We start from the raw sequence: 15,494 nt of genomic DNA, 5'->3' as shown, positions 1-15,494 counted from the left end.
TGCTGTTTTGGTTACTGTAGCCTTGTAGTATAGTTTGAAGTCAGGTAGCATGATGCCTCCAGCTTTGTTCTTTTTGCTTAAGATTGTCTTGGCTACATGGGGTCTTCTTTGATTCTACATGAAATTTAAAATAGTTTTTTTCTAATTCTGTGAAGAATGTCAATGGTAGTTTGATGGGAATAGCATTGAATCTATAAATTACTTTGAGTACTATGGCCATTTTCAAGATATTCATTCTTTCTATCCATGGAGATGGAATGTTTCTCCATTTGTTTGTTTCCTCTCTTATTTCCTTGAGTAGTGGTTTGTAGTGCTCCTTGAAGAGGTCCTTCACATCTCTTGTTAGCTGTATTCCTAGGTATTTTATTCTCTTTGTAGCAATTGTGAATGGGAGTTCATTCATGATTTGGCTCTCTGCTTGCCTACTGTTGGTGTAAAGGAATACTTGTGATTTTTGCACATTGATTTTGTATCCTGAGACTTTGCTGAAGTTGCTTCTCAGCTTAAGGAGGTTTTGGGCTGAGATGATGGGATTTTCTAAATATACAGTCATGTCATCTGCAAACAGAGACAATTTGACTTCCTCTTTTCCTGTTTGAATACACTTTATTTCTCTCTTTTGCCTGATTGCCCTGGCCAGAACGTCCAATACTATGTTGAATAGAAGTGGTGAAAGAAGGTATCCTTGTCTTGTGCCAGTTTTCAAAGGGAATGCTTTCAGCTTTTGTGCATTCAGTATTATATTGGCTGTGGGTTTGTCATAAATAGCTCTTGTGATTTTGAGAGATGTTCCATCAATACCTAGTTTATTGAGAGTTTTTAACATGAAGGGATGTTGAATTTTATCGAAGGCCTTTTCTGCATCTATTGAGGTAATCCCGTGGGCTTTGTCATTGGTTCTGGTTTATGTGATAGATTACGTTTATTGATTTGCTTATGTTGAACCAGCCTTGCATCCCAGGGACAAAGCTGACTTGATCGTGGTGGATAAGTTTTTAATGTGCTGCTGTAATCAGTTTGCCAGTATTTTATTGAGGAAATTCACATTGATGTTCATCAGGGATATTGGCCTGAAATTTTCTTTTTTTGTTGTGTCTCTACCCGATTTTGGTAACAGGATGATGCTGGCTTCATAAAATGAGTTAGAGGAAATTCCCTCTTTTTCAATTGTTTGGAATAGTTCCAGAGGAATAGTACCAGCTTCTCTTTGTATATCTGGAAGAATTCAGCTGTGAATTTGTCTGGTCCTGGGATTTTTTGGTTGTTAGGCTATTAATTACTGCCACAATTTCAGAGCTTGTTATTGGTCTGTTCAGGGATCCGACTTCTTCCTGGTTTAGTCTTGGTAAGGTGTATGCATCCAGGAATTTATCCAATTCTTCTAGATTGTCTAGTTTATTTGTGTGAAGGTGTTTACCGTATTCTGTAGTGGTAGTTTGTATTTCTGTGGGGTCAGTGGTGATATCCCTTTTATCATTTTTTATTGTGTCAATTTGATTCTTCTTTCTCTTCTTCTTTATTAGTCTTGCTAGCAGTTTATCAATTTTGTTAATTTTTTCATAAAACCAGCTCCCAGATTCATTGATTTTTTTTGGAGGATTTTTCATGTTTCTATCTCCCTCAATTCTTCTATGATGTTAGTTATTTCTTGTCTTCTGCTAGCTTTTGGATTAGTTTGCTCTCACCTCTCAAACTCTTTTAATTGTGAGGTTAGGGTGTCTATTTTAGATTTTTTCCACTTTCTCCTGTGGGCATTTAGTGCTATAAATTTCCCTCTTAACACTGTTTTAGCTGTGTCTTAGAGTTTCTGTTATGTTGTCTCTTTGTTCTCATTGGTTTCAAAGAACTTCTTAATTTCCATCCTAATTTCATTATTTATCCAGTAGTCATTCAGGATCAAGTTGTTCAATTTCCATGTAATTTTGTAGTTTTGAGTGAGTTTCTTAATCCTGAATTCTAACTTGATTGCACTGTGATCTGAGAGACTGTTTGTTATGACTTCAGTTGTTTTGTATTTGCTGAGGAGTGTTTTACTTCCAATTATGTGGTCAATTTTAGAATAAGTGCCATGTGGCACTGAGAAGAGTGTATATTCTGTTGATTTGGGGTAGAGAGTTCTGTAGCTGTCTACTAGGTCCACTTGACTCAGAACTGAGTTCAAGTCCTGGATATTCTTGTTAATTTTCTGTCTCGTTAACCTGCCTAATACTGACAGTGGGTTGTTAAAGTCTCCCACTATTATTGTGTGGGAGACTAAGTCTCTTTGTAGGTCTCTAAGAACTTGCTTTATGAATCTGGGTGCTCCTGCATTGGGTGCATATATATTTAGAATAATTAGTCCGTCTTGTTGAATTGTTGCCTTTACCATTATGTAATGCACTTCTTTGTCTTTTTGAATCATTCTCTGGCTGCCCTTAACAGTTTTTCCTTCATTTCGACCTTGGAGAATCTGATGATCATGCTTCTTGGGGTCGATCTTATCATGGAGTATATTAATGGTGTTCTCTGTATTTCCTGAATTTGCATGTTGGCTTGTCTTGCTAGGTTGGGAAAATTCTCCTGGATAATATTCTGAAGTGTATTTTCCAGCTTGTTTCCATTCTCTTCATCTTCTCTGGTACTCCAATCAATTGTAGGTTTGGTCTTTTTATGAAATCCTATATTTCTTGGAGGCTTTGTTCATTCCTTTTCATTCTTTTTTCTCTATTCTTGTTTGCATGTCTTATTTCAGTAAGATGGCCTTCAAACTCTGATATCCTTTCTTCTGCTTGGCTGATTCGGCTGTTGATACTTGCGTACGCTTCACGAAGTTCTCGTGCTGTGTTTTTCAGCTCCATCAGGTCGTTTATGTTCCTCTCTAAACTGGTTATTCTAGTTACGAATTCCTCTAACCTTTTATCAAGGTTCTTAGCTTGTTTGCATTGGGTTAGAACATGCTCCTTTAACTCATCGTAGGTTTTTATTACCCATCTTCTATAGCTGACTTCTGCCACTTCATCCATTTGATCCTTCGTCCGTGTCTGTGCCCATATCCCTTGGCTGGAGGGAGGGGGCTCCTCTTCCCCGTGTGGCTCTCTGGTGGGCCACCACACCACACTGTTCTTCCCTCTCTCTGTGGGTCACACCTGCCTTCTAGTCAATTTTGATGACAGAACCTGGATACCTTGGTTGCTGGTGAAGGATTCACTCACTTATTATGGTTTATTTTGATGGGAGCCCCAGCTTCTAGTAGGCCATCTTGGCCCCGCAGCCACCAGTAGCATTTCTATATGCCCCAGAATGTATTTTCAATGGAGTTTATTTTTTAAAAGTATTGGTAGGATTAGGGTTATCTCCTTGCATAACCTCCCAAGGTTTGAAAAACATTCATTTTCAGAGGTAAACACTGATATGTTTGTAAAAGTAAGTTAGATTACTTTAAAGTCAAAATGAGTTATGGTGGAATTTAGAAAGATGTAGGTTTGAATCTCAGCTCGGTCTCTTAGATTAATAACTTTGATTATACTAAAGTTATGAAACTAAAGAAAACTTTTGTTTCTTCATTTTAAAAATGGCCACAAGTTGCTGTGGGATGAAAAATTGTGTAAATGTATAGCTTGGCATGTAGTAGGGGTTCAATAAATGGCACTTGTGTTATTATTATCTCTCAGTGAAATAAACAACTATCACATTGACAGCTCTCTACTTGACATTGTCTACCACAAGCCAAGAGGCAAATTCAGTTTAGCTAAGCAATCCTTCCTGAAAACATTCATCATATGATGAATTAAACACTCTGATTTGAATGTATGCTCTGCAAATCAGTCACATAAAGTCTATTTCCTAAGGGGAAAAATCAAAGTGCTCACATTTTTTGTTTACTTGAGTATCAAGTACCATCAAATACTTTTTTCTCTTATTGATAAAAGAGTGTTCTACACATCAGGAATAGGATGAGATTTTATGTTACCGCAGCTGTGAACACAACTTTTTAAAAGTCTGTCCTCACTTTTTCATACCAAAGTTATGACTGATCTTTCACATATAGGCATAGGTCAATTCTCCAGAAAAAATATGAATTATTGGAGGAAATTTTCAAATGCAGGCATAGAGTAAAATATAATGAGAGGTTCACCGATTATTTTAATTTAAATATTTGTTTTGTGAAACTAAAAGGTATCGAGAGAGCTTGAGTATTAAATATTAATAAAGAAAATACATTATTTAGAATTTTGAGTGAACTTGTGGTTGCAGGACTAAAAATGTTCTGTCAAATCGTTAATTTTTCACACACTTTCCTAGACTATAATATTCAAGAAAAATTGATGGGGAAAAATGATGATTTCTCTGAATATCACTTTAAAACCTTAGGGAAAATTATGATTATTAATTATTTAGCTAAGATGGACTCGCTGAAGCTTATTTATGTTCATGTTTCTAAAAACCAATATATTTTTGAAGAAAGTACATTTTGAATTAGATTTGGCCTGCTGAGGATTGTTAAATCAAGATATATACAAAGAAACAAGCAAAAAAAACTAAGTTTAGAGTATGAGAAACACAAAATAGTATAAATAAACCCATTGCTGGGTAATTCAAGTCATTTTTCTTCCAGAGGAGCAACAGATCTCCAAAACATACAAAATTATCTAGAATTTGCTCTAACAAATAAAGCTAGAGAAAAAAGTCTTATCATTGTAAGTCATTTGCTTTACTCAATGAATGTAGAGATCTACAGACAGCAAAGTTGTTAATGCAACATCTGAAATATTAACATTATATGCTGGTTAAAGGTTTTCCAAATTTAAAAGTTAGCAACAGATTCAGAAGCCATTCTTTTTATGGAAGGGGAAAACATGGAATATTTTCTTACAGAAAAGCTACAGCTTATTTGTATAAGTTAAAGGACAAGGTTAAAATGTTAGATAAATATTAATTCCACTTTTCTATATGCAGTGCACAGGTGCAACTTGAACAGCATATTATATGGTATAATCATTAAATTCATTCAACCAGACCTTAGAGAGTTAAAAACATATATTCGGAGGAACAGGCCTCCTCGGTCCAAAGAATGAGAATGAAACAGTGCAGAATATTTGTGTATCAAGGTGATTCCAGTTTCCAACTGGGAAAACAGGACCGTTAACACCCACGTCCCTTGACAACTGTCCAATTATGTATATCACACTTGGCCTACTGTTTGCAGTAGAAGTAATCAATAAAGGATGTGGTTGAGTGAACATAGATTTTGGTTGAACCAATGCATGAAAACTTAATCATTTACTCAGAGAGAAGAAATCAAATGGAGCAGAGATGAAACAGCCACTAAGGGGTTTGTTGATTGTGCCACCAAGTTTGTGGGCCACAGATGAAAGTAATAAGGCAAATGGGATCAGTGACAGGAGAAAATGCAAAAAGCTATTCTTAATTTCATGAATTAATAGATATGTTTTGATGTATTTTTTTGGTCATTTTTAGGACATTTCACATCAAAGCCTGGATGTTCCATTTTAAAGAATATATGAAAATTACTAGGGCATGTCATTTCTCTCAAGCAAGAAAAAATTAATTTTCAGCTATAACAGAAAGGTAATTTTCATACTTGAAACTTTGTGCTGATTGATTTAAAGATCTCCATTGTGGAAAGTTTTCTAGGAAATAATTTAACTTGAGTTTGCAAGAAAATTTACAATTGGTATGGAATAAACCCAGAGATGGGTTAGTTGTGACCAATATGTAGTAAACATATTTTTGTGAATTTTTTCTCTGTATTTTTTTTTAATAATCTGAGTATTTTGGAAAGTTGTGACATTTCTGTAAATGAACTACTTCAGTAAATGAGGCAAAAAAAGAAATGCCATAAGGAAAATATAGGGATTTTCTCTCTCTGTATTTACTCAAACTGTCTGTATAATAATATTTACTTGCAATTTCTCAACTCATTTTCTCTTTGTTTTATGGACCATAATTCTAGCTTTTATTGTAGTTTCACAAGGCGATTGTTAGTATTTTAGAACATCAACTCTTTTCTTCACTATTATTCCAAGCAGGGGAAGAATGACATTACAAATGCTTATTTTCTACTATGTTGCTTAAAGTCTTATGCAATTAATATTATTCAGATCAATGGCAAAAATAACAAAACTTGTTCACTTATTAACACCTTCCCCAATAACTCTAACACCAAGTCTGTATCTATTAATAATATCACCAGACAGGCAACTCTGTATTACCAAATCCTCAGTCTTGAGGGATTGTGGTGTGTTTTTCAATTGAGGGCTTAGTATAAATTCTTATAACCATTTTAGAAGCTTCCAGCCTTAGATCTTATTCACCGTTCATGCACGCTCAGTTGATGGCCTTAGACACACACTTATCCTAGACATGGCTATCCTCTTCCACTTCCTTTAAAGATATAAAATATGTTTATAGAGATAGGGCTACCATTAGTGAAACTTGTGCAATTGCATAGGTTAGGAAAAAGAGATTTAGAGGTGATGCTAAGCTTCATATGCAATTTGATTTATTTCTCAGCTGCCACCACCATAATTTCCTCTATTTGGGCTGTAGTCTGTTTCTTGCGTGTTGCTACTAACCTGAGAAGGACAATTTCGGGCTATGAAAGGGCTGGTACATGTGTGTGTTTGTGTTTATGTGTGTGGGTATGTGCATGTGTGTTTGTGTGCACATGCATGTTTACTGAAGGATATCAAGTCTTTCAAGCAAAATGTTCTAAAAATGATCACAGAATTTACATCAAAGCATTTATTCAATGAGTGGACTTGATTTAATAATGCTTTATGCGATTCAGGATGCTGTTGTCTATCTTATAGAATTTTAGGTTTGGAAACATCTGCCTGTTAGTAGATCACCCTTTTGAATTATTTTGCACAGATGTTGAAATAATATGTGGAGGCTTGCAGTCCCTGAGTGTTCCTCTATAACCAACGACGATGCTGCAAAATCACAGATTTGGATTGGAAAGCTGGTTGTGGCCTTGGACACTTTTTCACCATGACCTCAGAATAAGCATCCCCTGCACTGTCTTGTGCGTTGTATAACATTATAAAATTAAGAATCCATGTCTACCATGAAATCACTGGTGGCTTTATTGTACTTTACTAGATGGGAATTCTTTTTATAATTAACTATTATTATTATTTCTATTTTTAAACAGAGATAGGTTCTCACTATGTGGCCTAGGCTGGTCTCAAACTCCTGCACTCAAGTGATCCTCCCACTTTGGCCTCTCAAAGTGCTGGGATTACAAGTGTGAGCCATTGTGCCTGGCCAGGAATTCTTATAAAAAGAATTAGTTTACTTGGCATAAAAGTAAAATGGGGATAAATCTTCTTGCTCCTTTAAATGTTTGCCCTAAGGCACATTGGCAGGCTACTGAGAGTGTTGGAACAGAATGGTCCCCAGACCTACCCAAAACACATTCAGCTTCATGATACATCAAATATAGCTCTGTCCCGTCCCACTCCCAAGCTCCAAATAATACTTAAATAGGCAAATTAAAACATCAGATTGCCTGTTAGTGCCAAAATTAACTAGATAATTGTTCAGCTCTTCACTTAGCTTTGACTGTATCGACCAGGAATTCAAATCTTGGGATGGAGGCTAAAATATTCTAGATAAGAAGCAAGGCTAAGAAGGAGAATTATTTGAAGACAGCTTTATGTCTCTGGAAGTTTCAAAAATAATTATAAAGACCATCAATAACCAAAGGGGCATTTCAATATTTGTCCTGTGACATAGTAAGTGCTTAGTAGATGTTTATAAATAAATTTTTCCCTTGAAGTTTTATCTCTTTATTAATTAATTAATTTACTTTTGAGATGAGGTCTTGCTATGTTGCTCAGGTTGGACTCAAACTCCTGGGCTCCACGGATCTTCCCGTCTCAGCCTCCCAAGTAATTGGGATTACAGGACCCCACCACCACACTCAGCTTATCTCTCTAGTTATGCTGGAACACAATGGAAATGTCATTTTGTAAAAATTATTTTATAAACAAGTTAGGGGACACATTTATATGCTACTACAAAGCAAAGCAAAGAATGCAGTCCTTTTCTGCTGATTTTTGGGCAGTGATAACAGCAGAGTGAAGTAAGTTCATAATCAAATGTACAATCAGCAGATCTGGTTTGTTCCAAATAGACATAAATTGAATTCTTATCAGTCTCTTCTTTGTATTCAACCATCTGCATCTTCTGGGTTGTTATTTAGAAGTAAAAGTTTTAAAAAATAGCTGAGTTGGTCTTCCATGGACTAGTTACCAATCTTTATTTAGAAGGGTCATAACATTCACAGGCTGCTTGCCTTACCCATGACTGGCTCTGTCTTTCTTGGGTAAACACCCATACTCTCCTGTTCCTTTTTTCTTTTCCTTTCTTTCTTTTTTTTTTTTTTTTTGAGACAGAGTTTCACTCTTGATGCCCTGGCTGGAGTGCAATCTCGGCTCACTGCAACCGCCACCTCCCAGGTTCAAGTGATTCTCCTGCCTCAGCCTCCCAGGTAGCTGGGATTACAGAAGCCCGCCTCCACGGCCAATTAATTTTTTTTTTTTTGGTATTTTTAGTAGAGAGGGGTTTCACCATGTTGGCCAGGCTGATCTCAAACTCTTTACCTCAGGTGATCTGCTCGCCTCAGCCTCCCAAAGTGCTGGGATTACAGGCGTGAGCCATCATGCCTGGCCTTTCCTTCTAAATATGTCTGCGTTCCTAAACCATTTATCCAGTGATTACTGCATTTTATTTATTTTGTAGGATATCTTTAATTTCATTGGTACTGATATTTTAAACTATGATTATTATATTAGTAATGGTACTTATATAATGAATCCAATTTTACTTCACTAGGTACTTTTTAATGTTCCAAATGTCTTTGAAATAATGGTTTTACTTTTAAAACACCTCCTTGTATGTGTTTACAACTGAAATATAAATGGGAAGAAATTAGAACTTAACATAATCTATATCTGTTACTATAGTTACTGCTACCAACATCACTATTATTAAAAAACTGTATCTTGGATATAAGATAACATAGTAAAAACCAAGGCCTTAACCGATAACTTCTCTTATTGTTATTATTTCTTAAGTCATAATGCTACTCTATAACAATCAAATGGAGTAAACAATGATTGCAAGACAATGACTGAAGGATGAATGGTATACCTTCCATAGAAAAGTAGGTATCAGAAGTTGTTCATATATGTAAAATTTTCTGTTTTAAATGAAACAGTGGGAATATTGGTTTTAACTCCAGTTATTTATCCAGATGTGCTCAAAGGAGAGATGTCTTAATGGAAAAGTATGACTGAAGCATAAATGGAAACTTTCCTCAAAGAAGAGATCTGGAAAGGTTACGGTGAGCCACAGCCACTGAAGCGTACTACATATTTCTGTGCTCTCTGCTTTCTTAACTTGTGAGATGTGACCCGATTTTTTTCTCTTTTATTCAAGGTCATCACTAAACTTACAGAAAACCAAAAAGAAAATACAACGAAGGAGGCATAGACAAAGAAGAGTTTAGATACGTATTTTAAAATACCAAAATGGTTTAAAATAACTTACGATGAAAGGGTCACTTAAGAAGGGCGCTGCTTAAAATTTAAGCAGGCAGTAATGGAAAGCGACAGACCTCAAACAATTTAAGCCTTTCACAGTTGAGTGAATTCACAGTGACAGCAAGACGAGGATGCGCTAACTTACCTCTGCAGGACCTTGGCTATGGCTTCATAGGCTCTCCCCAGGCTGAGATCATCATCCAGTTCTGTGGAGATTTTACAGTAAGTGTCAAGGACCTATCAGGAAGAGAAATACATATTGAACATATAGCACAGCCAGATACACTGATGTTTCATTTCATAAGAGAAAAACTTAAAATTAATACTTGTTTTTAATGTCTATAAAAAATTTTATTGATTAAAAATTCATGTTGGTTTGGTTTATTTTTATCTGTAGTATAACTTGTTTTGTGGCAACCTCTTTAAACCATGACAGTGAGGCCTTACTTTTGGATAAAATAATTCTTTTCTTGCACAATTCCCCAAATCTTCCAATTTATATAACTTAGGCGTGAATAAATAATTGAATGGTTTGTACAGTATTTTAAAATATGGGACTATTATCTAAGATAATATAAGGCAGATTATAATATTCTACTATGATAGTTTAAATATCACTTTTCTTTCTATAAATAGCTATTTGAAAAACATGAATTTAGGTGCCAGGCAATTTCTAAATCTATCATTTTATTAGATGCATAGCTCACAGTTTGTGCATGTATACAGTTTACACTAAAAATATTTCTTACAAATGTATTTGATTACCAACAATCTCTTCAATAATCAAAAGATTACAGCTGCCACAGCCAAACATGTGATCTTAATTTAATTTAACACTGACATCATCTGTATGGTATAATTTTCCCTTTTCCTTTTTTCCCTCTTTCAATGGCCGGAAGGAGAAAAATACATAAAATAGAATCCCCATTCTTCCTTTTTCCTTCATTATTACATGACCCAACCTATTACACACATGAGGACACAGGAAATCTCCAAAGACCTCTATGGAAAGCCTTTTTGCACATTTTCTAAGAAAGAATTAGCAAAAGTCATTTGACGGCATTTGGAAGACAGAGTCAGTGTGAGGGACGACATAAAAACAACTCGTCTGTTACTGCCTGAATCAGGCAGCCTAGAAGGTTTAAGTCTGAGCGGCAGGGTTGATATTTTCTTTGCTTTCTTCGTGTCAATATTTGGGAAATAATTTCAATGAGGCTATTGTGACACTTCATAAAATTTGAGTTTCATGTGGTTTGCAAGTGACTGCTTGACATAATGCTGTTGTTAAAACTTATGGCTATATATTGACCCAGGGTTTTATTTCCTGCTAAAACCACAAAGTTCAAAATTTGGGTTTTTTTTTTGTACTTTAAAAACATATCTATTTTTAATAAATAATAACATATCTATCACCTCACCAAATTACCATTTGTTAATGTGGTAAGAATGTTAACAATGTATTCTTTTAGCAATTTTGAAATATACATTGTTATGACCTTTGATTTTCATTTTCAAGTCTCCTAACAACCCTGTGTAAACCTGAGAATATTCTTTTCACCCTGTCTTACACAACAAGTAGCACTTAGATCTAATCTGATATGAATTGACATAGACCTTTCTGAGTTAAAGGGCAGTGCCTCTGAATTTTGTGAATTTATAAGATATCTTTTGGAATCCAAATATCAAAATATTTAGGAAGAGACTTTCTGGTATCTTTTTAAGGTCCATATAATTTATATGACATTCTAGAAGTTTAAAGTAAAGATGGAATATAATTATATTTTCTGCCAAAATAGTTCATTTGTTTTTTTCAGCAAATACCGTTATTGTGTCTCAGGCACTATGTTAGACCATAGGATCTTAAGTAGATGCGAATATGCCTGTAACCCTCAAGGCATTTATAGTTCAGTGCTCCAGACTTTGGACTGATACAACCATGTGAATTAACAATGACTGAAGACAGGTTTTTTCCAGGGCTAAAACTGTGCTTATACTGCACCACTCTCTCATGGCCCTGATCTCCATGGGCTCTGAAGCACATGGCAACAATCAGAGGTGCCCAATTTTATCTGTGAGGTGTGATTCTTCAACCCATGGATGGAAGGGTAGATTCCCAAGAAAACAGAGGTAGATACTTCAGTGTTGATGGCTCCTATCCCACACCACTGTGCAATAATTCCTGGGGGCAGAGGGGCAAAAAACAGCTTTGGCCTTGCACTTGATTCCATAGTAGCTTCCCCATGGAGACAGATGTGGCCTGCTGAAATGAACACTAACCTTAGAATAAGAACACTTGGATTCATGTGCTAGCCTTCCATACCCAACACATTTGGACCAGGAAATCTCTTTAAGTTTAATTTCCTCATAGTAAAAAAGAAAGTCTACCTCTGAGAATGGTTGTGACACTGTGAGATAATATAAAGTGCTATGTAGATATCAGGATAAAAATTCTTTGGGAACCTGTTAATTAGCCACCAGTGAACAGCTCCTGGTAGGAGTATCTCTCTTCAAAGTAAAGACAACTGATCTTTTTTGTGGTTTCAGAGAGTGGAGAGAGTGTGGGTATTTCCTTAAACAATTTACAGAAAAACAGGAAATATATAGGCAGTAGGACAAGTATAGTTCATTATTGACCAAGTAGGGAAAATGTCAATCACATGAAATTCACATGAGGGTCTTGCAAAGGAACTGCTCTAAATCAAAGACACACCCTCTGCTCCTCCGGAACATGAGCTGCAGTGGGAGAGAGGAGTGCATACAGGTGGAGTCATAAAAAGATTACTAGACAAAACACAGTGGATTGGCAAATTGTGTAGTTCAAACTAAAAAGCATTAAAATGAGTGGAAAAATAATATGATACTACAAATTCTGTAGAAGAAACAGATGTTTTAATTTACAAGAAAAATTCAACCCTATTAAAAAGTGGGCAAAGGAGGTGAACAGACACTTGAAAAGATGACACGCATGTGGCCAAAAAGCATACAGATAAAAGCTCAATATCAGTGATCATTAGAGAAATGCAAATCAGAACCACAATGAGATACCATCTATCATCAGTCAGGACGGCTATTATCTAATTCAAAAAACAACATATGCTGGCAAAGGTTGTGGAGAAAAGAAAACGCTTATACACTGTTGGTGGGAATGTAAATTAGTTCAACCACAGTGGAAAACAGTGTGGCCATTCCTCAAAGGGCTAAAAGCAGAACTACCATTCAACCCAGCAATCCCATTACTGGGTATATACCCAGAGGAATATGAATCATTCTACCATAAAGACACACACGTGCAAATGTTCATTGCAGCACTATTCACAATAGCCAAAACATGGAATCAACCTAAATGCACATCAATGCACACTGGATAAAGAAAATGTGGTACATATACACCATAGAATACTATGCAGCCATAAGAAAGAACGAGATCATGTCCCTTGCAGCAACATGGATGAAGCTTGAGGCCATTATCCTTAGTAAACTAACGTAGAAACAGGAAACCAAATACTGCATATTCTCACTTATAAGTGGGAGCTAAATGATGAGAACCCATGGACACAAAGAGGGGAACAACAGACACTGGGGCCCTGCTTGAGAATGGATGGTGGGAGGAGGAGGAATACCAGAAAATATAACTGTTGCGTACTAGGCTTAGTACCTGGGTGATGAAATAATCTGTAAAATAAACCCCTGTGACACAAGTCTACCTATATAACAATCCTGCACAGGTACCGCTGAACTTAAAATAGAAGTTTTTTAAAAAGATACAGATGTTTTATACGGATTTATAGTAGGCAACTTTATCTGCTTAAGGCAGGTAAGGTATAATCTACAAATTAATAAATATTGATCAACTTGAATCACTAGACAAAGAATGGAACGATTTTTACAAAGAATACTTCAAGTATTATAAGAAAATACAGTGTGGCAATCTGAGGGGTGCACTGCACTTGATTGACTACCCCTGTGGCAGACAATATGTTGGAAACAGAGCCAGGATCAGGATGGTTAAAATCTAGCATTGCAAATCAGAGATAGGCAAAAATAAAGGATCCCCAGGTACAAATATTTTGATGAATTGAAAATATATACAATATAAAAAATATAAATAAATTTGTTCAAGGGAACTAATTTAACCTTTGTCAAAAGACAGAGGAGAACATTAATTTAGTGTGCTACTATGTAAGTTTCAATGGACACCAAACGACATGATACCAAAGTTACCAAAGTTGGCAAAGCCAGTTCATACACCTCATAAGAATTGAGTGCTACATGGCCACTCTATCCAATTGCTCCAATAATTTCGGTGAGTAATGAAAATGAAGCTTTGAAAACAATTTCTGTGACTTCAAAGAAAACAGACCATCTTCTTACCAAAATGAAATAGATGTACTTGGTAAAAACATTTTCAAATAAAATCCAAAGTTCTTACAATAAAATAATTGCTATTGGTCACCTAGAAACAAAACTAGTAGGATACTCACCAGAAAAAAAATGAGAGTATACAAAAGAACAATGCTGGGGATATGCTACAGATTCTTTGAAGAAGTGTTGTTGTAAAATGAAATTTAAGGATTATTAATTTATTTTGACTGCAATAGTCTCAGGGAATATCAGACTTAAGTCAAACATTGTCAATTGTCAAAAAAAAGTAGAATGTCTATCTGTCTTAGAGAAAGTAGAAAAATATCCTTGCCCTCTCAGAAGATAGGAATTTAAAATTTAAAAGAATAAATTTTGTGCTTGAGCTTTGGCACCTTTATGGAGACACATAGGAAGACATTATTAGGTCTAATAATTTTGAGCACCCAGTTGTCTTTTTTCCTTTCTATGCTTAGGACTACCAGTTAGGAGAGTACCTTGGACAGACAAAAATGAACCACAGCTGACTCTTGAATGACACGGTTGTTCCTACAGGCAGGTCCCAATCCGTCAAATCCTGTATTTTTTATCTACATTTGGTTGAAAAAAATTCACATTACGTAGACTCATGAGTCTCAACCGTATTTGGTATTCATCCTCCTTTCTGACTTCCTCTGTTTTCCTATTTCTCACCCCACTGCAATTCTTCTCTTATATAGCTTTATTTTAGAAACCATTAAAACATAAAATTCCACCAATCTTGACCCTTATGTTTGCTTTAACAACTGAAACTTTAAACCACTATGAGAACTATCACTTCAGGCCTACCTTTTCCAAATTAGATGGAACTGTCTCCCGACCCCTCTGCCCAGCCAGCCTTTATAGGAAAACACTGTTCCAGTTAATTTGTTTTTAAAAAGTTTAAAGACCTAGGGTGCACCCAAGATGGCCGAATAGGAACAGCTCCAGCCTCCAGCTCTCAGCATGAGCGACATAGAATACCGGTGATTTCTACATTCTCAACCGAGGTACCGGGTTCATCTCACTGGGTCATGTGGTGTCGGACAGTTGGCGCTGGTCCGCGGGTGGAGCCCGACCAGCGAGAGCTGAAGCAGGGCGAGACATCGCCTCACCTGGGAAGTGCAAGGGGGAAGGGAATTCCTTTTCCTAGCCAAAGGAAATTGAGACACACAGCACCTGGAAAATCGTGTAACTCCCACCCTAATACTGCGCTTTACCAAGGGTCTTAGCAAACGGCACACCAGGAGATTATAGCCCACACCTGGCCCAGAGGGTCCCACACCCATAGAGCTTCCCTCATTGCTAACACAGCAGTCTGAGATCTAACTGCAAGGCAGCAGCGAGGCTGGGGCAGGGGCGTCCACCATTGCTGAGGCTTAAGTAGGTAAACAAAGTCGCCTGGAAGCTTGAATTGGGTGGAGCCGACCACAGCTCAAGGAGGCCAGCCCACCTCTGTAGACTCCTCCTCTGGGGACAGGGCATAGCTAAACAGAAAGCAGCAGAAACCTCGGCAGAGGTAAATGCCCCTGTCTGACAGCTTTGAAGAGAGCAGTGGATCTCCCA

At 36.5% G+C, this 15,494-nt stretch overlaps 1 protein-coding gene across 1 annotated transcript in view; it reads right to left on the bottom strand.

Annotated features, from left to right (window-relative positions):
• The window catches only part of TTC29 (tetratricopeptide repeat domain 29), a 264,979-nt gene that overhangs the window by 139,371 nt on the left and 110,114 nt on the right, over nt 1-15,494 (bottom strand). Inside the window, 1 exon segment of the mRNA XM_011956790.1 lies at nt 9,697-9,788. Within this exon segment, the coding sequence (XP_011812180.1) occupies nt 9,697-9,788 (92 nt within the window).

This window comes from Colobus angolensis, unplaced genomic scaffold (genome assembly GCF_000951035.1).
Source record: "Colobus angolensis palliatus isolate OR3802 unplaced genomic scaffold, Cang.pa_1.0 Scaffold111, whole genome shotgun sequence".
NCBI lineage: Eukaryota > Metazoa > Chordata > Mammalia > Primates > Cercopithecidae > Colobus > Colobus angolensis.
Note: the sequence above shows the minus strand (reverse complement) of the source record. Positions and strands in the feature narration are given on the sequence as shown.